We start from the raw sequence: 25030 nt of genomic DNA, 5'->3' as shown, positions 1-25030 counted from the left end.
CTTATGGGAGTAGTTGATTTATGATCGCCTGGCTGTAACTAAATTTCACTATTGCGTGGTCGGCACTTGTCTAATTATCGTTCAGCTCCCTTCAGGCGCCTGCGCCAGTAGCGTCAGATGGCGAGTGCAAACGTGCACGCGCCTACGAAATGCTGGAGACTGCAAACGACGGGAGTAGACGTCGTTCTGTCTTAACAGAGCGGCGCCACCGCACGCCTTCATGTTCGCGGCCGACCTTGGCCGGCCACTATAACAGAAACGGCGTGAAACACGCAGCCGCGGTGACCGTTGTAGCCACGGTGACAGTTGTAGACGCGGCGCAGTGGACTTCACTTGGGATGCACACTAGGACGGATCGCGCACGCTGAAGCTTCTACAAGCAATATCACGGTGGCACAGAAAGCATCGATGAACTTTGATATTTATATCAGCCGGTCCTCCTCCCAGCGATTGATTATTTCAGTGACGCTTGCTTGGAAACTGCTGACGATTTCTGGACCCAACATATAATATATATATATATATATATATATGTGTGTGTGTGTGTGTGTGTGTTGGTTAACACGCCAACAGCTAGTAGTTTTGGAAAGGCAGTAAATAATGTTTCTGCATAGTCGTATATGCTAATAAAGGAGTGTTTATTAATATTGTAATGAGGAAGAAGAAACAATTGTACTCCATCGTGAACATATGTAAAAATATACGTTTCAAGCGTGATTCATTTGGCAATGACGCAGAAGTCACCGTATACAGAACCAATGATACAGAACCAATGATACAGAACCAATCTGTATCCGGCAACATAAAGAAATAAAACAATCAAATAAAACAAAAATGTCACAGTTTCGCCCTAAGGGCGAAGCAATGAATGCGATAGCAACACAGCAATGTCATACGAAGTAAGGTGAGCGGCTTTGGTAGCAATATGAATTGTAGTAAACATGAGCTGATTAAGTAAGCAGGTGTGCTGCAGCGTAAGTAGACCGACATGAAGAGAGACTCGATGACCACGAGAAGGCGCGTGTGAAACGGTGGTGCATGTTTATGAGAAGCGCTGCCCGTGGGCAGCGCGTGCGAAGGGACACACCTGTAGCGCTGCACTGCCGATCCGGGCAGCATTGCATGTGTAGCGTGCGTTGGAAAATGTGGCCCGACTATTACTAACTGTGGTGTGAGCGCGCACAAACAAACATGAATAGATCACACTGAATGACTGCAGACAACGACTGTCAAAACGCCGGCAGCAAGCGTATATACGCCGCAGCGAGCGAAGGTACGTGCGGTCTATCGCTGCAACGGAAACTGAGCGGCGCATAAAGGTCAGACAGAGCCGTGTGGAGATAAGAGACGGTGCCAGCGAGCGACGAGCGCGGTTGTTGGCAGAGTAGAAATGCGCCTCGCTTCCCGCTTCCTTGCTTGCGCGTGGAAGATTGAGTGCGTTCGCTCTCCGTGACAGCGTGCGTCCCCGCTTCCGCTCGGGCATACGGCGCGCGGCGAAGATTTTATCTATACGGAACCTCACGGCGACGGCGACGGCGACGCCGACGGCAGAAATGCGGTGGAAGTGTCCATATAATTGCTATCGCAATAAAAGGAATAAACGACGCGTCTGAAGTCACGCTGCATGCGTAAATTCGCGCGAAAAGTCCGTTCTAAGCGACGGTAACTGTTCAGTGGTATTGAAGACCTCCATTTTGTACGGCACTATGACACGAAGCTCTTTCTGAAAAGTCAGAGACGTAAAAATATAGTTTGAAAGCTCGCGACGGAAGCCGGCTACTTACTTTCAAGTACGGCTTTCGGGGTTAAACCCGACGAGTCACTCACTCACTCACTCACTCACTCACTCACTCACTGCAGCTTAAATTTCAAAGCACGCGCCAATACTTGTTTTGGTTCTGATATGAGCTAAATAGTTTTTTTAATGTATGTTATATACAAAATATATCGTTAAATGTTATAGAATTGGACATTACACAACAAAAGTTAACGTAATGTTGTAATAATACTCAATGGAGGTATTTTTTACTACTTGTAGTCACTTCTAGCGTTGATAAAACAAAAATGGCGACCTTGATGTAGGCTTTGACTTCGGTCAACGCTTCGGTTTACGTTTACATATGGAGCCAATGGGAGCATCTCTCGCTGTAGCTTCTGCGGCGGCTGTCGCTGATGACGCCGTTTTGTTTTTGTTCTGCGCGTGATAGTCATAAATACTTTGACCAGTTTTGATGCATTTGTGGTAAAGGTTAGTGTGATCGTGTGCAGTCGCTCAGTGTTGTGTCGTGTTCGTTGCTTGTTGTCCAGTCGCACTACTCTTTTGCTGGCCTTTATTGTGTAGTCAGGCGCAACTCCACGGAAAACTTTTGTAGCGGCGCTAAACAGATATTTCCATGTTTCAGGATGACTGCATTCTAAGACATTAAACGTAGTTTCATTGGAACCATGCTCAGGTAAGAACCAGTGGCAGTTATGTTGTGGTGGTGGGCGGTATGCCAGCGAATGAAAATAACGGAGCATTAATCGTGTCACTGCATGAGCTTGGCTGCTTTTTATAGTGGTTCAGTAGTTGTCCAAGGCTACAAAATGTTAATTGTGGGCGGGCGTAATTCTGTCGCAGAACAACCGTTAGTTCGTGGTTTAGGAAGGGTGTGGCATGCATGACTACACAGCGTGAAATGCCTACCATTTCTCATGATAGGACCTACCTTATAGTTATGAAGGGCAAAATGCGCTCCTCGCGCACATGTTGCTTTACCTGAACATGTTAACATACTACCGCGACGTAATGGGACGCTTGATGACACATGCTTCCGTTTCCATTCACCTATTTGGAAGCTTCGTTTGTAACGTAATTTGTAGGTGCCAATTGCTTCACTTACTAAAGTGAATTTTGTACTAGCTGACCGCCACTATATATATAGTTTAGATGTTTTATTCTTCCGTTCTGCTTTTGTTGCAGAAACTTGCAATGCAACGAAGAAAAATTCAATATTTCGCACTTCTAAGCAAAAATGAGCGGTAACGTCTATATGCTGTACGATTTCCGCAATCTGTTTGATGTCTTGTTGCTTGCATCCTACTTCGCTTGTTTAGAAATTGCTTTTTCGTTCTTGCAAATCTGTGTTTGGCCATCTAGTTTCCTCATTTTTGTTCATTTTCTTACTCCGAGCTTTTCTTTCTTAAAAAGGGGAAGTTGATTTGTGTGACGCTTTGCTATGTTTATTTGTGCCCACTGCTGCTACTTGTTATGAAATGCTGTGCAACAGTGCAGCAGGTCACATGCCTTGTTAATGTGCTAACTGATCCTTGTCAGTGTTCAGGTAAGCTAGCACTTAACTATTAAAATAGCCCTTGAGAATCTTTAACCATAATCTTGATTGTGGGAGAAGTACTGTCTATGTTGTTAAAAGCCAAGTTATGCTCATGAGCAGCATAATGAAATAAAATCAAAATTAAAACCTCTCATCCTTTTTGCAGATTTGTAACTATAGTTAATTTTTCATGATTTGAAGTAGCAAAATTATGTGATTTCAATTATCTCTTTACCAGTGTATTTTTTACAGCCATGGTGCATGGCTTTGGGAAAAAGTGCCATTCTGTGCTACTTTTATAAAGTTAATGACATCATTAAATTTATAATTAATTAGCATGGTCATGTAGACAATTCTGTTTAATTGTTTTGCTTACTTTATCATTAATTAGCACAACCATACAGGCTGTCTAAATATATAGCTTTAACTTTTTCTGCTGCTTGCTTCTTCTTAGATACAGCAACTGTAGTCGTTGTAGAATCATTAACAGCTGAATGCTGAAAATGTTTTTGTCAGATATATGAAGCTGTCACATTCCGGTGTAAGAATTTGCACTTATCTAGTACTCAGCTGTAAGTTGTCATAATTGTACTATGTTGAAATATGTGGGACTGATTTAAAAGGAGCTGTATGGCAGGCACCATGGTGAAAATTCTATATAAGCTGTGCTATCCTGTAATTGTTGCACTTGCAAAACAACATTTCAACACTAATTCACTACGAGCATGAGATAGAGCAGCCTCTCGTGTTGTGGTGGTCTGATTGCACTCATATAATGTTGCTTGATGTGCTGGTGCATGTAAGGTACTGCATGTATTATTATTATTCAGAGACATTTATATTTATATTATGTAACGTGGACATTGTGAATACATTGCAAGGAGGTTAAAAATGACAACTGTATCAAGCTTTTTGGTGTTGCTGTAATTTCTTGCACCTTACTCCCTAGGAATGTTCTATAGGCCGTAGGACATATATTCTCTGCTAAGGAATGATTATTTTGTGCATGCTTATCTCTTTTCAACTTTTAACTTATATCAACTTGATTCAAGTTTTGGGAAGCATATAATGCTTCAAATCTGCTTTAGTATTCTTTTAAGTGAATTTCCCAAGCACATTTCCTCTTGTGGTGTTATACAGCATTCTGTATTTTCTTGGTTCAGTCTGGCATTAGGAAGAATCATCATAACTCTTTCAGTGAAAAAGTTCATGTATAATTTGTATGATTGCTTGTCAAATTACCAGCGTGAGCTATTTTAAAATGTCTGCAGCTGCGGTAAAAGCCGTCCCAAGGAAATCACTTGAGTATCTCATCTTTCCTATGTTTGCAAAATTTCGGATGCATTTCCTGGAACATCCTGCATTAGAGGGTTATAACTACGGTACTCTATTTCCATGTACGGATCTGCCTGCTGTTGAAGCCCTCAGTCATATCTAATTCACTATTGTAACCCAATACAATCATATAAATGCAATTACAGAGGAAGCTCGTTGATACGATTCTGCGTAATACGTTTTTCGGGATGATATGCTTTTTTTCTTTTCCCCATTTGGTTGGATAATATGTTGGATGATACGATTTTCGGATGATACGCTTTATTTTCTGGTTCCCGTGAATATTGTATCAACGAGATCACTCTGTATGTTTGAAAAAAATAAAAAAAAAACAGAAAAAACCTGCAATAATGCAATAATGTATACAAGTGACTGCTTCATGCTATACCTTTAAATATCCTTATTGTAAGAGTAGTTAGTGTAAGTGAGGGCTTATTGAGGCCTGTGTTCATTCAAAGCTAAGGTAAGCAATGATTTTCTTGATTTATCTGACTGTTGGCCTTGCTAGCTGATTTGTTTTATTAATTTTCAGTTGGATTAGAGAGCTTTAGATTTGAGGATGCGAGAATCTTGAATGAGTAGGAGTCCTAGCTGTCTTGTCAGAATGCTAACGGCATGCATATGCTAGCTGAATGCAAGCCATATATGTCTTTCAAGATAAAGCTATCTGGTGTTGTACCAGCCAATTTTATTTTAAAAAAAATGTTTCAAGTTTGTGGATTGGTGTTACATATTGGTCTCAAATTGGCCTCACTTGAGATTCTGATTCTGCTGTCAATACGGCTTTCTAGATAGGATCACATGACAAGGGCTCACCACATAATCATAATGGGAAAAAAATGGAAACAAATCTACCACAAAACTGCACTTTCGCTGCATTTTTCTATCTTGAGTTCAGTTAGCTTGTCTGCTTAAAGGGTTATATGACTACACTAACAGAAGGAATTTCATTACCAATGCGTCTAGTATTGTAGTTTACTGTTCCGTACTGGGGGGGGGGGGGGGTCTGTGTTGGACGTAGGCAACCAAGCATGGTTCACAAGTACTGACAGGGCAACATAGTGCATTAAGTTTTGCTATTTGAGCTGTTGAACAACTGTGCACTGTCTAATGGGCAAAATACTTCACTAGGAATATTTTATTGTACAAATTAGGAGCTGTCATTTTCTGTGTGCTTCAGGCAACAAAAAATTAACTTGTGTGTCTTAGCCTTACGACACTTTTTGCCGCTAGTGGAAGTTATAAAATATGTAAGCTGGTAAAGATAATTAAAATATATAAACATGCTTATTTACTGGAAGTGTTAGCATGACGGGGTCTTTCAGTGTGGCTGCTTGATTGTTAGAATCGCCAGCATAAAGCAGCAACATAGCTGTGGGTGACTGCTTTGGCTTGTGAAGGCAAGATACACTATATATTTGGTGGCTGTAAAAATATATAATGAGATAAAGGCAATAAAAACATTAGTTCACTATTGTAATGTACTGTATTTGGCAGCACACTATGCTGGCCCAAAAAGATCTGCATCTTCAAAAATCTACAGGCTTTCTTTCGAATGCAAAATGCTCTGAAAGATTTCTTGCCGTGCATATGACAAGTTGCTTGGTGAAAATCTGAAATCATGGCTAATAATGCGAGCTGCAATCCACTTGTAACAACAAATATGAACTGCATTGCTCACTTGTGAACTATCTGTGCAGCACATGCTGCAGACTCTCCACTAGTGCCTCAATGAATAACCTTTGTTGCAGACATGATGTAGAAATATTTCATATGCCAGTAATGATTGTCCACCTTTCAGAAAAGCTGCAGTTTTATCAGAGTGCGGCTATTTTGACAGCAGCAGTTGCGGATGTCAGGACATGATGACGCAGCATATGCAATGCAGAGAGAATTCCTTACTGTTCATGAAAAGTAATCAGCCAGTAAGCCTCATAAATATATTTGGGCAAAAACTAGCAAATTTGTGAAAAAAAATGAATTCCTACATGATCAGGTCAGGTGCACCTGGCACGAAAACAGCTCTAAACCTTCTGCCATTTGCTCCAATATACTTTTGATGCAGTGGCAGCACGCCTGAGAAATGGCATCACAGTATTACCTCGAGGCTAATAGCTTTGCAAAACTGAGTGAACCTTCCAGATGCTTTCTATATTTTTCAAACTTATATGTGTACTCGTGTTCTCATGTAAAAAAAAAACTGAAAACAGAAGGTAGTGCTTTTCCTGCAACACATGCACTGCACACACAAAAATTAAAATGTTTCTGGCTCGAAAAAAAAAAAAATACTTAGTCAAGGTGCAAAATATACATGTATATGCTGCTCATTGATTTGTGCTTACTTGCTTGCAAATGTATTTTTGGTCATGGCCGAGTGTTGCAATACCAAGTTTTCAGTCTTGATTTCACTTGGTGTAGCATGATTTTTGTTTAGAACTGAGAGCATTCAGATTTAGTTGATGTAATTTGTGTTGGAGCATGAGCTTTTACTAAGATATCTCATTGATGCAGTTACTATGCTGATGTGGCTTGTAATATACAGTTTAACATGCTCGAAAATATTTAGATTGTACTTAGCCATGGCATGGTAGCTTATAATATGTAGGTGTGTGTTGACTACCACTGCTGAGTAGTAACTGAAAGTTTCTAACTTTAGATCACATGAAGGATCTGGTTCACGTTTAAGCCTAAGTAGTGACGACGGGTTTGATGTTGGAGAAGGCGACAGCCTGTTGGAGAAACGTTCTGCCAGTCGACATTGCAAGAAGACTACCATGACTTGCTGCAGTTGCCTGACTTCAGCATTCCAGAGGTAAAAAAAAAAAAAAAAGAAGAAACATAAATTACTTACCATACATCTGAACATTGCTTTATTAAATGCTGCAAAGTGAAGTAATATTTACATATTTAATGTTACTTTGAGGCACATCATGCACCAAAATGCCTGAAATTAAAAGATGCTTGCGTGATGCATGAAAATGTGATGGCTTGAAGGGCTGCCGCATGGCACTGCCCGTGACCACTGCACACTGCAGTGGTCACATAGTGCCAAGGGCTATTTTTCTAATATTCTGTGCTCCAAGAATATGAGAGCATAGTCATGCTCTATACATGTCAAGTACATCTGAACAGAGCTTTTATAAAAAGTGTTCGTGACTGTTAGCATGTACAGTAAGGTTTCAGTATGGAGGTATGCCTAGTTGGTGTACAGGACAAACATTAAGGAAAAATAAAAATACGAAAAAAAACTTGCTTAAAAATAGTATAGTAGAGCTAATAGATTAGTGTGAAAATGCCTTTTTTTATGTTAAATGTGCACGTAGTCATGCTCAATCACATTAAATTCTAAAAGTACGAAAACATAGTTTGATGCAGTTTTTCCGAATTATTTACTCAAAAATGCTAACATTACCAGGTTTTCTGCAAACGATAAGTTACTTCTTCCCCGTGTTCGAGCAAACTATGGAAAATTAACTGCTGTCTTCTCTGGGACATTTAGGAATTCTATACCATATGAAATTAAATCATCATCATCGGTACACAGGTTTCTATAACTCCACAAGTATCTACTGGGCAATGTTATATGAAGAATTGCACTAATGAATAATTTTTTACATTTATCTCATTTATATTGCCTGTTGCTTCCGTTTTTCTTTTCTTTTTCTTTTTTTTCCCATTGCTTTGCATGTGTAAACCATGTAAAAGATAGTTGTATGTGTTTTTATTGCTTCTGGAAGCATCAATTTTGCTTTCGCTTATTGCGTCACCGCTCTGTACAGTAGTTTTGTTTTTTGTTTTATTGAATTTTATATATTAAATAATTTCATGAAGCCTGCACTATTTTTTCAGTTGCATATGTTTTCCAGCTCACACTAATTGTTGTATATTGCCGTAAATTTATATCATGTTTTTATTTCATTTGTTTGCATTTACTATTGTATTATTGTGTTTCCCCTAGCTTTTCTGTTAATATTTATTGCTTATGTACTTCGTTTATGTCATGCTGCAATCTGTACTTGATATGTATAGTATTAGGTGGTCCCCCCCAGGCAGTTTCATAACTATGGGACTACCGAATGTAAAAACATCACTAATGATGTTATCATGTATGCAAAAAAAAAGTGAATAAACTTGGAACTGAACTGATATGTCAAGCTACTTGGTCCTCTCTCCCTAAGTAGCTATTCAGTGATGCGAAGTGAAAAAATTTGCCCATCTGAATGGGGTATTAAATGTCCATAGCAATGCCTTGAGTACAGCACATAAAGCATAATTATTACTGATGGGATGCAATGTATCATAAGCGTGTTTAAATGCACAGTTTTTATGCTAACAAACTTAACTTTTTTTGCAAATATGCAGCTGTTGTAGAAAGCTCAGCATGGGCTGCTGTGGTGCTCATGAGTACCAGCCAAGAACAGTATTTCTGGGAAGACCACCATCAGAAAAATTCCCACCTAACAAAATATGCAACCAAAAGTACAACATCTTCACATTTTTTCCTTTGGTAAGTACTTTGTTGAGATATAAAAAGAATTGCAGAAACCAGAGAAACCAGAGGGAGTGAATCAAAAGTAGAAGTTAAATTTCTGGAGTCTAGGACAAAGAAACATTAATGCCAATATTTTTTACCACTCTTCAATATGAGTCTGCCGCCCCAATCCACCACAGCACCCCCCCCCCCCCCCCCTTCATTTTTTCCCCTCCACTATGGAGCATACATAGATAAAAACTTATTGGTGAAAAGGCAAAGAGGGTTTGGGCAGTAGGTGGTCGGAGTCCCTTAGTCCAGGGCCCCACTCGCTTTAGCCGCCCACCGGACCTGATCCAGGCTAGCCAGCTGCTCCAGGTCCGAGCTGGACAGTTGTGCCTCCCACTGCTCCGGGTTTAGGATTTTCTGTATGCTTAACTTTGTGTTAAGTGTCAGTGGCTTTTGTGTGCAGCCCCTTGGTACGTGATGTAAAGTGGGGCTGCCCTCGTGCCACGGGCATTTAACCTTGGAGCATAACTTTTCTGGATTCTTCAAGGGCACCCTAGCATGTCAACGGGCACTCTACCATGTCTGCTTTTGTTGACTGGAAAGTGTCAAGTCTGTTCATTCTCATGAAATTGTGCGGTCAAATGTCTTTATAACAAAGCACCCAGGACCTCTGAAATCCTTTGTTAGACATTTAACTTCAGTGTAAAGATTGCACACACTGTACCTCTCCTGACAGGAGGCTAAGGACGGGTAGCGAAAGAAAAACTTTATTTAGAGTGAATTCAGTAATACCTAATTAAGGAAGTCTGTAATTTTTTTCTGCGCACTTTGATAAAATGTTTGACTGCAGCTGACTGTAGCATTGAGGTTCACAGCATATTCTATGGAAAAACTAGGCAGCAGTGGAAGGTAGATCTGCAGAGCGTCGATTGCCACTATTGGCTCCAAATTGTCAGAATTGCTGTTGCGAGTGAAGGCCAGCCTTTGAGTAGTAGTTTGCGAAGATTGTTGTGCCTTTGCTTTTTTTGTTGACAGGCCATGCTAGTGCAGGTCATCAGTGTTAGTCCTTTCGGCCGGATGGGCTCCTTTTCTTTTTTCCCCCCATTGGCAGTGGTGAGGGGGCTACCATAGCCACTGGGGGACTCTGTGTCGATACTTTCCTGCACAGTCTTTGTTGTGGTGTCGACTGGTGCTTCCTATTTGTACCACAGCTAAGTGGTGGCTGCAGAGGCCAGTGGTGGCGCCACTGTACGCATTTGTTGTAAAGCAACAAATCATGCATCAGGGACATCTAAACTTCTTCAATGTAGTGGCAAATTTTGTTGTAGTGGTATTCACTGTAGGGGTGTTCGGAATACATGTGAGAGATAAGAATGCAGGTGGGGGACGTGCGGCAACCATCATTATACAGGTCATTTCATTGTAGAGACATTTGACTGTATAGCAACAGTTTTTCACATTCAGCTGTGCCTTGTGATTGTGTAAGAAGGTGACAAAGTATGGATGTGCCAATTTGCAAAATTTGTTTATAGAGTTTTGCCAAGGGTAGTAAAAGTAAAACTGAAAGCCTGCAGAATTGTTAAAGGAGCATTGGCATGAAAATATTCAGCATCACTTTTTTTTTGCTTTAATACATCGATATCAATTATGTTTCTTGAAGTCTCAACTCCTCAAGTGCTGCAATCTTTAAAATGACCTGTTCGAATGTATGCCAAGGGCAGCATGGCATGACTTTGGGCATAAAGAAGGCTGCAGGTGAGGCCATAGAGCTCGTAGAGATGGTGGGACATGTTGAGGCTTCATTCCTGAAGCCATGCTGCACTTGGCACACATTTTGAACCAGTTGCGTTAAAATATAATGTAGTAATTATTTGTTGCAGCAGTCAAGGAATTAGGCTTCATACCATACTATTGAGTTTGCAGCTATTCGTTTAAAAAAACACAGTAATGACAAAAGTTGTGCCTGTCTTTGTTTAAATGGCAAATAGCTAAGCTTCCAATAAAGGTGATATGTGTGGAGACAAAGTCTGGTCCTCAGTGGCTTCCCAGCTTGAGCCATTGCTTTTTTTTTTCTTTCTTAAAAAAAAAATTGATATTGCTTCTTTCTCTCTTCTTTTTCAGGTCTTATTTAATCAATTCAAGTTCTTTCTGAACCTTTATTTCTTGGTTGTGTGCTTGTCTCAATTCATACCCGACATAAGAATCGGATATCTCTACACCTACTGGGGTCCCCTTGTGAGTTCATGTTTCTTTGTATTGGAATTCAGTCCTGCTATTGAGCATGAGATAATTACTGTGGCTAACAGTAATTATTGCCTGCGGTGTGTGCCATAAAGCACGAATACTTGGTTTATTGGAAGGCAGCATAGTGTAGTACTCCAGGCTGGTATAATTCCAGGATTCCTTTCTCTCAGGAGAAATTATCTGACTCTTGTACAGCTAAGGGAAACTGCAGCTTTGCGTACTCAATAAACGAAACTCCTTTGTATCCTTTTTTCATTCTTTTGTACGCCTGGCTGATAGCGTCCCCTTACTTTGGGCTTCCAATTTGTAAATCTCCCAATACTACTATTGCTGCTGCTGCTGCTGCTGCTGCTGCTGCTGCTGCTGCTACTACTACTACTACTACTACTACTACTACTACTACTACTACTAGCAATAATAATAATGATGATAATAATGAGGAAGAAGAAAATTGATGGGTTTTTGCATCCCAAAGCCATAGTTTGGCAATGAGAGACACCTAGAGAGACTCAGGATTAAATTTGTCTACCTGGGGCCTCTTACATAACTGTTTTTACATTTTGCCTTAAGTAGAATGCGGCCACTGAAGCCAGAAATCGAACCCATGATCTCGTTCTCAGCAGTAGAATGGCATGAGCACAGAGCCACCTGCTTAATGCATTGGGCTTACATTAACCTCGAATGCAGCAGTTTTTCTGCTTTGCCTGTTGCCTAACGTCACCATACTGTGTAGCTTGTGATGTCAGGAAGCTTGTGCTTGCTGTTGTGTTGTGATGCCATGAGTGCTCAGGCTTGAGAAAGTTCAGTGAAAGAAGCGTGTGCTGCAAGGTTAGGGGTTTGAGGAAAGAGTGGTTGTTGTGGAAATGGTGACAGAAGATCAATAAATATCCATAACGACATCAGTAATATTGAATAACTTTGACTTCACCAAGACGCTTGAGCAGGGGAAAAGGGGACAATACTATTTAGACTTCTAAAAATTCATCCTTGCATGACAGGACATTTAGATATGGAGGCTTTCTATTTCGAAAGCGTTTCGTAGATTGATCTAAATTTTGATGTTTCGTGGGTTCTTTAACAAATGCTGACTTTAACGAGGAGTATTTTTTCCACTTATGATATTGTGAGCTGAGAAAAGAAATGAGATAAACAGAAGTGTTTGATTCCACATGGGTCGGTCTCTTAGAATGCAAAGAACATCTGCATGTCCCCCTAGGCTTTTAAACTAAGGTTTCTTGTTTTTTTAGGGTTGGCAACTTAATTCAGCTGTTTTCCGAACAAAGATTATTGTAATAGTTTATACTGGTTTGGAAGCATTTGCATTTTTCTGTTGGTCTGCTAGTTGGTATGTTGTGCTACAAGCAGACATGGCACTGTTTTGCTGTATCGGGTGTTTCTGCAACGAGATTAAGCAATTTTTAAAAATTGCCTGTGGCAGATAACACAATTGCAATCCTTGAGTTGGACATTACTTGCACATGAAATCGAAATGCATAATCGACTAATTTTTAAAATTTAACGAATTTAGTTTTTACGTAATTACCTTAAGGGACTTGTTGCAATTTACAAATTGTAGCCGGTGAGATTGCAAGGCATATCCACTTAAAAGAAGTCTGTGGATGACACCATTTTCGAGATATGCGCTATCAAACTTGCGGTAAAGTTACCTGGCATTCCGCTTACTTTTTTAACAAAACGCCGTTTTATGCATTGAAGCACAAAAGTAACTAGACTGCCTATGTATTTATTCACAAATTTTGGCAATTAATATCTTGAAGCTGGTGTCATCCTGAGCAAAGTGTCAGACCGAAACTTTGCCAGATCGAATCCCGGCCATGGTGGCCGCATCTTGATGGGGGAGAAATGCGAAAACACCAGTCTACTTAGATTTAGGTGCAAGTTAAAGAACCCCAGGTGGTCCAAATTATTCCGGAGTCCCTCACTACGGCGTGCATAATAATCAGATCGTGGTTTTGGCACGTAAAACCCTATAATTTAATTTTTTCAAACAAACTTTTTCGTTCCGGTTTTCGTTTCGGTTCACTGGAAATGGTTCAAACCGATTCGAATCGGTTCAATTTTATTTGCCTAACCGAACAATCATTATAAAAAAAAAAACAGTACAAATGTATTTTGTACAACTTGACGCTACTGAGGAGCTGCACTGAGAGATTACGCCTGTTCTTTGTTCTTCAGGCCGCACGTAGTTACAAAAGAATTATGCAGATCCAACACCAGTGCTGGAATCTTATGTGAAGCAAAGCTTTATTAAGGGGAGAGAGAGAGGGGAATATATTGAGGAGAGTCCTCCAGCCTGCTACTCTGTTCATGGGGAAAGGGAAGAAGAGAAAAATAGGGGACTGGAGGAGTAATGATGACGACAGGCGTGCGAAAGGCCAGTTCACAACCATGAATCAAGGCCTGTGTTAAATATTCTGAGAACCTTGATGGGGACTCATTTCATTCATATGTCTGGTGGTTGGCCCAGTAACAAGTTTTCTCTGAACAGCCTGTTGTTAATTGGCACTAACAAAGAGATCAACGCCTGTTCTTCACAGTCATTCAGGGGACAAGCAACAAGTTCCTATATATGTGCTGCACTGTCTCAGGTATTTAGCACGCATAACAGACTGGCGAGTCTGTGCGCCAGATGCTATGCAAATATTGTCAGTGTTAACAAACCTTTATTTAGTCTGCCCCCTGATGCACTATGCTGAAAACCGTACTAATAGTTCCGCTGCTTTTAAAATCGCGGGGAGATTGTGTGTATTTATAAATCAGGTAACATAGTTGAGCCACAAGTGCAGGCCTTGCAGCGATGAAAAGAGCCAGAAAAGATAGGCAGCCTGAACTGAAAAGTTATTTTTTCCTTTCGTTTCACTCCAGAGTGAAAAAAATCGTAATGTTCCAATTCAGTTTCGGTTCAAGCAAAAATAATGTTTTTTTTTCGGTTTTCGGTTCAGTTCTGGGATACCGTGATTCTGAGAATTAGTTCTATTGCAATTTAAGCACGAAATTTACTTTTGTGCTTAAAGGCATAAAATGACGTTTTCCTGAAAAAGTAAGGGGAACAGCAGTGCATTCTCCCACAAGTTTGATGCCACGTATCTTTAAACTGGTGCCATTTCCACTATTCAATCAAAGTGAATGTGCCTTGCAAACTCACCTATCACAACTCGTAAATTGTAATATGTGTCGTGAAGTAATTATTAATTGAAAAGTTAATTAGCAAATGTTTGTTAATTAGTCAATTATGCATTTCGAATTCTCGTGGATAGTAATGTCCGCCACTTCGAGTAATACAGCTCAAGATTACAATTGCGCTATCTGCCGCAGGCACGGAGCAAGATTTATTGAGGACGTGAAACAGAGGTCGCTCGGGCTTCCCAATAAAGTCACGGCGGCAGGCATGGCGCGCCATCACCCTCTGTCATGAGTCGGCTCGCCAAGAAGGCAAAACACGCGCGGTGCGCTCTATGAAGAGGCTCACAGATTCAAGGCTGTTGCATGGCGATTCACCACTAGCGCTTTCCGCACGAATGGGTGTTTTTCTTGCACCTCTTCGCCGGCTTCAAATGCCTTGAAAAATTAAAAAAAAAAAATGCATCACTTGCACAGCAATTACCTGCATGATGTATTTTTTTTGGAACAACCAATCTATAATGTATGTCTTTTAAAATACAAGATTGATAAGTTAGGCATGATTTGTTCCAGTGAATGACGGTACTTACCCTCTATGCCATTAGTTCATATTTAGATTGTTCTTCAAAGTTCTTCCCCGCCATGCCTCAGATAATTGAAAGCATCGTTAATGACCATTGCTGGGAACCGCAAACTCCTGCGATGGTATTGCTTCATGTGTCTGACGATCCATAGGACGCTGGTAAAATACAGTGTGTGGAATGGACTATGCCTACTTCTGTATTATCTGGGTGAGTGAATGCAAGTGAATGCAACTGTGGCGGCGTCAGCAGATGTCGTCTGCTCTAGGATTACTACTAGAAGCTCTTTTCAAGTGCAGCACAGCATGTAAATAGGACAGTATTCATTAATAGCTGCTGCTAAAATGTCCGCCACTTCTATTTATTGACGTTACAGAATGAAATCTGGGAAAATTTACAATATATGAGACAATATCACAATTTTTGTGTACATAGAAGAACATGTAAATGCAAGTGTTGCTGTATGGGTGAGTTGGTGCATCATATTCTTGTCTTGCTTTAGCTATAACTCAGTTTTAGTATGAAGGAAAAAGGACAGACAGGTTTGAAGGGCAAAGCAAGCGGTTCTCCAAAGCAGGCTATCGATGCCAGTGCAGGTGTCCGTGCAGAATGCTTCCTTAAAGATTCTCGGAAGCTCAAATGGCAGGAGAACGATGCAGCGACTGCTCGGAGCAAAACAAGCGTGGTGCCATATATTCACAATGTTTCTCACCATTTGAAATGAAGTTGCACAAAGAGCGAACATCTGAATCGTTTTCTCTGCTCCTAATAAACTGGGCAGGCTTTGCAAACTTACTAACCCCAAGAAGGACCCGCAACCAGTGGGTGAAAAACGACATATGAACAGGTACCGTATGTTGAATGCACTCGAGCAGTGGTATATAAGTTTCCCTTGTCATGCAATTGTGTCTACATTAGACAGATTTGAAGGTGTATCTATGATCACTTGCGCGAGCATAGTTACAATGTTAAGAACAAAATTTAATCAAGCGGGTTCCTTGCCATGCGTTGCAAGACTTGTCAAATACTGGTCAAAACCATTATTTGACAGATGCATCATCATAGGACGCAGTCAAAATCAACTGACACACAAGATTATTGAGGCTGATGCCATTTCAAAATGCGTTAAGGTGTGTGTGAGTACACCCTCCTTATCTTTATCAGGCAAGGAACTTTACTTTCTTAGACGGTTGGCACGTGTTCAGTGAACTACAGTTGGGGTGTGCTTCTTATAAGGTTGTTGATTCGATTGTTTTGTAACGTGTGCTATGAGCGGGCCATATAATGTACAATAGGGTAATGAAATAAAACCAGTTGGAAGTTAGCGCTCATCCTGTCACCTGTCTGTCCTTTTTCCTTCATACTCAAACCTAGTTGCGCTAAAGCAAGACAAGAATATTTAAATGGAGTTTTCACCGCAGCACAACAGATGATACGTCAGGTGTGTTGCCATCATTTCCTCCTCGCTCTACCGTGACTTTATCGGGCCGCCTGCGCGCACTATTGCAGCCTAGCAGATTCCTCTCCTTAAATACTTCTTTCTCCATGGCCGAAGGCAATTTTTTAACATTCTGTATGGTGAAAAAAAAAAAAAAGACACCCCATATGGTGCAAAAGTATAGCTGATTGGGCAGACGAGCTGGATTTCTTTAGTAGCCACAGCCAATAATTACCAGCTCAATAGTAGAATAACCTATTAAAGGCTAGCAAAGCTTCATAAAGAGCAGTCAACGACAGCAATGAAAAAATAAGGACTAAAATTAAAAGGATAGCCAACAAAGTGAACCAAACATTGCATTTTTTGTGCCTATAGCTGGTTATATCCAGATTAAACACTCGCACTGAAATGGAGAAGCAAACAAAAGCAGCAAAAGGGAGTGCTGCCATTCTGTAAGTGATTTGCCACTATGTAAAGTGTAGTCTTCAGCAGTGGGGAACCAGAGCTTCTAGTGTCCTAGGAATTTTATATGGGAAGGGAAAGCCACAAAGATGACAAAAAGCAGCGTTTAGGCTCATAATAAGAGTACTTTTGCAGGATCCTGTTCACTTGTGTTGGCCCTTTCTTATTAGAGACATGCTTGAAGTTCATTGAGTGTTTCAGAGGTGCTTTGGATGATTATTTAAATGTGCTGGGTTCAGTGTGCATAGCCAGTGTACTGCAGTTTGTGCTGCACATTTACTGCATTTGTGCTGTACCTTGTCTCACTTTATTTTTGTTTTTTTATTTAGGGATTTGTGCTGACTGTCACATTGATACGAGAGTTTATTGATGACTGCCGGAGATATGCACGGGACAGGGAGGTCAACTCACAAAAGTTCCAAAAGTTAACTGCCAATGGAGTCACTTGCATCCCCAGCTCAGACATTCGTGTCTCTGACCTCATCATTATAGAAAAGGTAAATTCATGCTTGGCATTATGTTACTTCCTACAGGAAAGATTTGATGTAATTTCTTCTTTCCTTTTTTATGTGTCCATCATGGTAAAATCAGATTATGCTTTCTTGAAGAATCAACCAGACATGCTCCCGTTTATGTGCATATATATGTGTGTGTATATAGAACAATCACGCACGGCATAAATGAACACATGGGAAACCTCTCGTTTCTTTGTCCATAAGTTAAATTAGCTAATTCAGAACTGAATCCTCGGATAGGCAAGCCGAACACGTGTGTGATGTTGAAAGAATGCCCACTACTCCAGTGGGGGAGCGGACCGAACCACCCACATTATTGTCCCTTGCTTTTTTATTTCATGCTTATTTCACCACGCTGTTAATATTACATTTGCAGTTTATTTCTTCTTCTTTCGTGTTTCTCGTGCTTTTCCCTTTTTTTTGTCTGGCACGACCAAGTCTTGGTGCCTTTAGCAGGGAAGAAGTTTGTGTGTGTTGGTAGGTCATTGTAATTATAACTGGGATTCATAGCGCTAAAACGACACAAGGACGAGGAAGAACATGGGACGAGCGCTAACTTTCAACAATCGCTTTATTGCAGCTGGTAAGCATATACAGTATAGACCACTTATAACGTAACCGTTTATAGTGCAGAACTGGCTACAACGCGGCCTTTTCCGACTCCCGTTTACCCTCCCATAGAACTCCATGTATACGCATACCGCTTACAGTGCAGCCGCATGAGATGAAATACCGGTTATAATGCGGCTTCCGCGGGAAAATCTCGCCGACAAGGGCGGCAGCGAGCACGCTTCTCAACAAGGTGCGTGTTGTATTTAGAACACAGAGGAACGATGCATCCGATGCCTGAACATCATCTTCTTTATTTTGTGTCCCCGCGCCACCATCCTCATCTTCTTTCCTATACAACATTTTCCCGGTCGATTAAAAAAAAAAAAAAAAAAAAAAACTATCGCTTGCGTAACGCATAGTCTCTGAGCTTCAATGGAGTTCTTTTAACTCGTGCGCTCTTCCGTGGGGGTTGGCCGGTCATTCTGTCCTGCAGTGAAGACGGCTGAGTACTTGACTCACTGCTGGCTTGTGCTGCTATTTCTTGCCGTGACGTAGATGGACAGTCAGCATGTTGTTCACTCGCAGGAAATTCACTACCTTGAAGAGACTCGTCAGGTAGTGGTAGAGGCCATTCTAGAATACCAGGTCGATTGCCTGTGAACTTCTCCGCAGCTTCAGGGTGCATCGCTTGAAATTTGGAGGCGTTCCACACTCGACCGTCATCCAAAAGAAATGAAGCTGGCCCTCGTTGCTCAATAATCTGCTTCGGTTTCGAAAAGCGCGAAGATATTTTCCCGTGAACTGACGACTTTCTCACGCGGACGTAGTCGCTGACGGCAAAGTGTTTTGTCCGGGCTCCGCGACGGCAGTCTGTGTAAAGTTTGGAAGATGCTTGGTTTTGTCTGACACATTGGCGCAGCCATTTCATCGCTTGTGCTGAATTTTCGTGAAATGAAGAATCCGGTAATCCAACAATGCTTAAGCGTGTTCGTGGCAGTCGTCCGTGCAGCAAAACGGCGGGTGCAACTCCCGTTGTGGCGTGAGGTGTGCAGCGGTAGACCCCCAAATAGTCAGTCACGGCGACACGGATATCACGCCGCTCGTATACTGCCATCTGGACAACAGATTTGAGGACTCTGTTGAACCTTTCTACAAGCCCGTTTGCTTGCGGGTTGTAAACAGAAGAAAAGCAATGGCGTATGCCACGTTCCTGAAGGAATTCTTCAAATTCAGCCGAGCTGAACTGCGGTCCGTGGTCGGAAACTATTTCACTCGGGTAGCCTTCACGAGAAAACACTTGTAGCAGAAAGTTCTTGACCGTCGCCGTAGAAACTTGTCTGTCTTGAAAAAAAAAAACTTCTGGCCATTTGCTGTGATAATCAATAAGCGTCACTGCATAACGTCATTTCATCATCATCATTTATTTTCCCTTAACTGTTGGGGTATTACTTAAGGGGGGGGGGGGTTACAGGAGGTAAGAATAGGAATATAGACATGGTTACAATTTCCTACAGCCTGTGGATTTGATGGGAGCTTGCTCAAATGGGCCAATAATATCAATGGCAATCTTCTCCCAAGGGTTGTCAGGGAAAGCTACTGGTTGCATAGGTGCTACGGTTGGCCGTGCTGATTTGTCACATGACTGGCAAACAACACATGTTTTAACCAGTTGTTCTACGTGGTTATCCATTCGAGGCCACCAGTACAACTCTCGCAAACGGCTTTTCGTACGACTGATCCCCGGGTGTGATTCGTGTGCGACTTCCATCAAACGACGAGTAAGGGTACCTGGAACTACGATCCTGTCACCACGGTAAAGCAAGTCGTGTACAATGGATAGTTCTGCACGTACATGAAAATATGGCATTAGCTCTGCTTCCAGAGATTTTTTATCCGGCCAAGAGGACAAAACAAAGTCCATGACTTTTGCGATTGTACTGTCAGATGCACTCTCCGCTTGTAATTCTGCAATGGTTAACATCGGAGAAAGAAGACAAACAAACTCATCTTCGGCAACCTCATTGGTTTCTCCTTGCAAAGGCAGTCGAGAGAGCGCATCAGCCACCACATTATCGCTTCCCTTACGGTACTCTACGGTGCAGTTGTAACAAAGAAGTCGCGCTGACCAACGTGAAATTCGCAATGGCCGATGTCCAACACCTTTGGTTGACAGCAAGGTGACAAGAGCACTGTGGTCGGTTCGCAAGACAAAGGGGCGACCCCAAAGGTACACGTGCCAATGTTCACAGGCCCAAACACATGCTAAGGCTTCACGTTCGCCTGCAGAGTACTTCCTCTCTTGTGGGCTCAAGGTACGGGAGGCAAAGGCAACCGTCTGTAGAATTCCCTTGTTATCTTGTTGCAGCACAGCGCCCAGTCCATACCCGGAGGCATCGGTCGTGACGATGGCGGGTAGGTTCGGGTCAAAGAAATGTAGAACCTTGCAAGTTGTCAGCAGTGATTTCAATCGAACGAAACTCTCTTCGGCAGCTGGCGTCCAAGCAAATGGCTCGTTGCCTCGAAGCAATGCCCGTAAAGGTTCCACAACATCCGAAAAATGGGGAACGAACTTGGAATAAAATCCCGCCAGACCAAGCAGGGAACGAAGTTCATTGATGTTTGAAGGCGCCGGAGCTTCTTTCATCGCTTGGATAGATGACGCTAGTGGAAAGAGTCCTTTGCCGTTCACAACATGTCCCAGAAACGTTAGTTCCGTGATGTCGAAAACGCACTTCTGGTTGAGTTTCAGGCCCGCTTTAGAAAGTCGTTGCAAAACGATGCGAAGATTTGAAAGATGGTCTTCTCGAGAACGACCATATACGATAATGTCGTGGATGTAGAAAAGTACACCTTTGCACCCTTTCAGTATGAGATGCATCATCTTTTGAAATGCTGATGGGGCTGAAGTCAAGCCGAAACATACTCTCTTAAAACGAAAAAGCCCGTCGTGCGTGATGAAGGTAGTCAGATCACGACTCTCAGGATCGAGCTCTAGTTGATGGTAGGCAGACGCCAAATCCAGTTTCGAGAATCGCTTGGTGCCAGCTAAGCTGTGCAGCAGCTCGTCTGTCTGTGGTAGTGGAAAGCTGTCAACAATTATAGCTTTATTGGGCTCTCGCAGATCAACACACATTCGTATTGAACCATCCTTCTTGCGAACAACCACTATAGAAGAAACCCACTGAGAGGCGTCAACGCGCTCGATTATGTCTTGGGCTTCAAGTTTCTGCAATTCAGCCGACACTTGTTCCCGAAGGGTAAACGGCAGCCGTCGTAGCTTGCTGGCAACGGGTGGCACGGAATCACGAACCTTAACTTTGTGTTTGAATCCTTTGGCAAGTCCGAGCTGTTTGTCATACTCTGAACGTAGCTCAGCTGGCAATGTAGGAGTGCTGGAGGCCAATGCAAGACACTGAAGCGATTTACCTTCAATATTCATCTGTAGTGCCCCAATGGCGTCTAAGCCCAGTACAGTGGTGCCTTCAGATACCACATACAGAAGAATACAAGCAGTTCTGTCTTGGAACGCAGCTGAAGCCACAAAACATCCTCGAACTCTTATCTTTGACTTGGAGTAGTCGAAAAGCTGCACTGAGGTAGGTTTCAAAGGGTAAGAGCTTGCAAAAAACTGGTGATAGAGTTCTTCAGTCAGGATAGTGACAGAAGATCCCGTATCAACTAGAAACGAGATAGGGTGACCTTCCACAGCGACGGATGCGTAAATGCCATGCTTGTTTCCATTGACAACACAAACTGTTTTTCCGCTACTCTGGGAGCTAGCGTCGTCGTCGTCATCAACTTGTCGAACTCTAGCTGAATATCCAGACGACCTACACATAAAATCTAAGTGGCCAATCTTCTCGCAGCGACGACATCTGCGCTTGCGGGCCTTACATGCAGGACTGTTTGCAAGATGATCAGTCGCTCCACAACGATAGCAAGCTCGAAGGTTCGTGGCACCTTGTACGGGATGCTCAGATGCTTTAGCTTTGCACTTATTACAAGTTGTGCGTTCATTTGGTTGTTCAGAAGACCGAGAAGAGCTTTGCGCTGTTTTAACGTGATGAACTGAAGCATCGTCGCAAAATTCCTTAGCATGACTCACAGCTTCTTCGTACTGATTAGCTATTGTTATAGCTCGTGAGAGCGTCAGTGATGAGCCCTCAAAAAGTAACCGCTCACGTAAATGATGATTCGTTGTTTTCGAGACAAACTGATCACGTAGCATCTCATCAGCGAGGCTTCCGAAATTACAGTCAGCAATGAGGATTTGTAAAGCAGAGACGTATTCTTCCGCTGTCTCACCTGCATGCTGAGCACGGCGACTGAAACGTTGTCGAGCCACGATGACGTTGACTGAACGCTTGAAATGATCCGAAAGCAGGGCGATTGCAGAGTCATACGCATCATTCGTCGACCCGGTGTCACCTGTGCTCGAAGGACTAGTAGCGGGAGCAGAGCCAGACTGCAAGTCCGCTGGCTTCAGTGTAGAGAAGATCCGCTGCCCCTCCATACCAAGGCAGGTGAGCAGGATAGCTTTTCGGCGTTCGGCTGGAAGCTCTGAAGCTCCAGAAGCCACCATGTACGTCTGAAAGGCCTGCTTCCACTGGTCCCATGGGACGGCCGGATGACCAGGCGAAGGCAGGAAAGGCGGTGGCGGTTGCAATCCCGGAATGCTCATTGTGGTGATGCAGCAGAAATCACCAGGACTGTTGCACTTGCATGGGTTAAAATCTCGTCGCCAATATGTTGTATTTAGAACACAGAGGAACGATGCATCCGATGCCTGAACATCATCTTCTTTATTTTGTGTCCCCGCGCCACCATCCTCATCTTCTTTCCTATACAACAGTGCGCCCACCCATAGAATCCGATGGGAGAGGAGATCAACAAGGGCGATGCGGAGGAGGAACACGAGACGCGGAGCAAACGAATGGAAAAAAATGCACGCGTAGGTTGTTTAGGCGACGGAGAAACCCTTTGTTCGGCTGCTTATCAGCGGTGCGTTTTGCACTGAACGCGGTTTCTATGCACCCGTCGCGATGCGTGTCGTGAAGTGCAGATATCGCGCGAGCGACGCTGTCAATTTAAGCAGTGTTCCGCAAATTTAGTTTGGAGCTGCAGTAAAACCTCGTTAATTCGACCCTCGTTAATTCAGAAAATAGGTTAATTCGGACTCTTCCTCTAGTCCTGGTCTGCGTATGCATTATTCAACGCAATCAAACTCGTTAATTCGGACTTATTTGGCAGCACATCAGTTAATTCGGACTACTTTCGGAACTCGGTGAGCGAGGAGCGCCACAAATGTGCGACACAAAAGAGCAAGAACGGCACTAGCGTCCAACCGAAACAAAGCGGCGGAGTCTGCATTGCCACAGCCACTGCGCCGCGTATAACAGGGCGTTGGCCGCGGGCTTTTGTAACTGCGTAGTCGTCATCCACGATCGCGTCGATAGTGGCCGTGGTTTTCTCCGCAGCGGTTGTGGACTCGATACGCGCGTCGGCCGCGTGCCTAAAAAACTGCGTAGTCGCCATCGATGATCGCATAGGTAGCGACCGCGGTTTCGACTGCAGTTGTTGCAGCGAATGGTAGTTAATTTGTCCACACTCGGTGCGTGCGTCAGGCGCGTGCCTTCAGCATCGCAAAGTCGCCGTTCATAATCGCGTCAATAGCGGTCACGGTTTTTTCCGCAGCGGTTGCGGCAAACAGTTGTTTCGTTTTGACTCGGTGCAAAGCTGTCGAACTTGAAGAGAACCGGCTTCATCGCGAGGTGCGCGCGATAGTACAAAGCGTGTCTACATGCTTGGTCTACATGTTTGGCGTACGTGCAGGGCTTGAAAATCGTTGCTTTGGTTATAGTGCGGTACCGCTTATAGTGCAGATATTCGAGACTCCGGCGACTTACGTTATAAGCGGTGTACACTGTATATACTCACTGGGAAAGGCACTGCAAAATACGCACTGAAGGAAAGAAGAAAAGGAAAAACAGTCATGTGGCTACTATGCCAAAAAGTTCAAGCTCTTTCTTGGATAAAAGAATAGACGGTGTGCTGACCCAATGATCACCTCCTCTAGCTATCTCTGCTGCTTCGACAATTTCCCTCGTCATCTTATTCCTGTGGCGATACACAACAACAGTTTGTTTTAAGCGGTGCTCTCTACTTTGTTATTATGCTCCGCCAGACGCACGTTTAAACATGTGCCCATCTGGCCCACGTAGTACTTCCCACACGAAAGTGGAATCTTGGAGAAGAAGACGAAATTCCGGAGAAGAAGACGAAGTTCCGGCAGAACGTGCTCATTCATATGGGCTCCGCCGACTATCAACGTTTTAGCCGAAAACTCGTCAAGTGCACCTGCCTCGAGTATCCGATCGGATTCCACTCGACCAAAGCTGCATTTCAAGACCAAGTTCAAGTCCGTGAGTGAATATTTTGTCATCCCACGCGACTTTGAAAATTCGAAGCGGCGCAAGCCCTGTTAGGCCTCGATAGGCTTAGCGCGTGAGCGACCGCCTCCCCACTTGGTAATACCCGGATCGCCCCTACCGAGCGTAAGAGATGGCTTCATCAGAAGATATGGATCTCCAAATACCCCCCCCCCCCCCCCTCGCATCCGAATAACAACGCGGACGAAAACAGGGACACAAGACAAATTTCTGAAGTGGGGACTAGCAAAAGCCAGGGGATCGCTGCCCACAACCAGGCGACGGACGGCTGGCATTTAGTTCTATCGCGGCGACAGCGAGAGGCTGCCAAGCACAATGACAAGGAAAAGGCTTCCAACAAGCATAACATAAACGGAGGGCCATCAGCTGGTGGTGCAAAAGGAGACGGGCAAAACAGCGAGACGGGCATTTGTCGTCGCAACATGCGCCCGGCGAGGGGGAAGCCTCTACCACCATTACCGAAGAATGACATCAAAATAATACTGAAACCCCACAAAGGACTAATGCTCAAGGAATACC

The 25030-nt window shown here is 43.0% G+C and overlaps 1 protein-coding gene across 5 annotated transcripts in view; it reads left to right on the top strand.

Moving 5' to 3' along the window:
- Window positions 1-2083: 2083 nt before the first annotated feature.
- Window positions 2084-25030, top strand: part of LOC119463630 (probable phospholipid-transporting ATPase IIB) — an 85443-nt gene continuing 62496 nt past the window's right edge. Inside the window, exons 1-7 of one of the 5 annotated variants that reach the window (XM_037724455.2) lie at window positions 2084-2248; window positions 2403-2453; window positions 2963-3021; window positions 7306-7461; window positions 9012-9156; window positions 11251-11364; window positions 17325-17492. In XM_037724455.2, the coding sequence (XP_037580383.1) occupies window positions 2972-3021; window positions 7306-7461; window positions 9012-9156; window positions 11251-11364; window positions 17325-17492 (633 nt within the window). In that variant the 5' untranslated portion in view covers window positions 2084-2248; window positions 2403-2453; window positions 2963-2971. Of the gene's footprint in view, window positions 2249-2402; window positions 2454-2962; window positions 3038-5650; window positions 6575-7305; window positions 7462-9011; window positions 9157-11250; window positions 11365-17324; window positions 17493-25030 lie in introns of those variants that run through there. The other 4 variants (XM_037724459.2, XM_037724464.2, XM_049668331.1 and 1 more) reach the window with 4 other exon arrangements.

This window comes from Dermacentor silvarum, chromosome 1, assembly GCF_013339745.2.
Source record: "Dermacentor silvarum isolate Dsil-2018 chromosome 1, BIME_Dsil_1.4, whole genome shotgun sequence".
Lineage (NCBI taxonomy): Eukaryota > Metazoa > Arthropoda > Arachnida > Ixodida > Ixodidae > Dermacentor > Dermacentor silvarum.
This window is presented reverse-complemented; position numbering and strand designations above follow the sequence as displayed.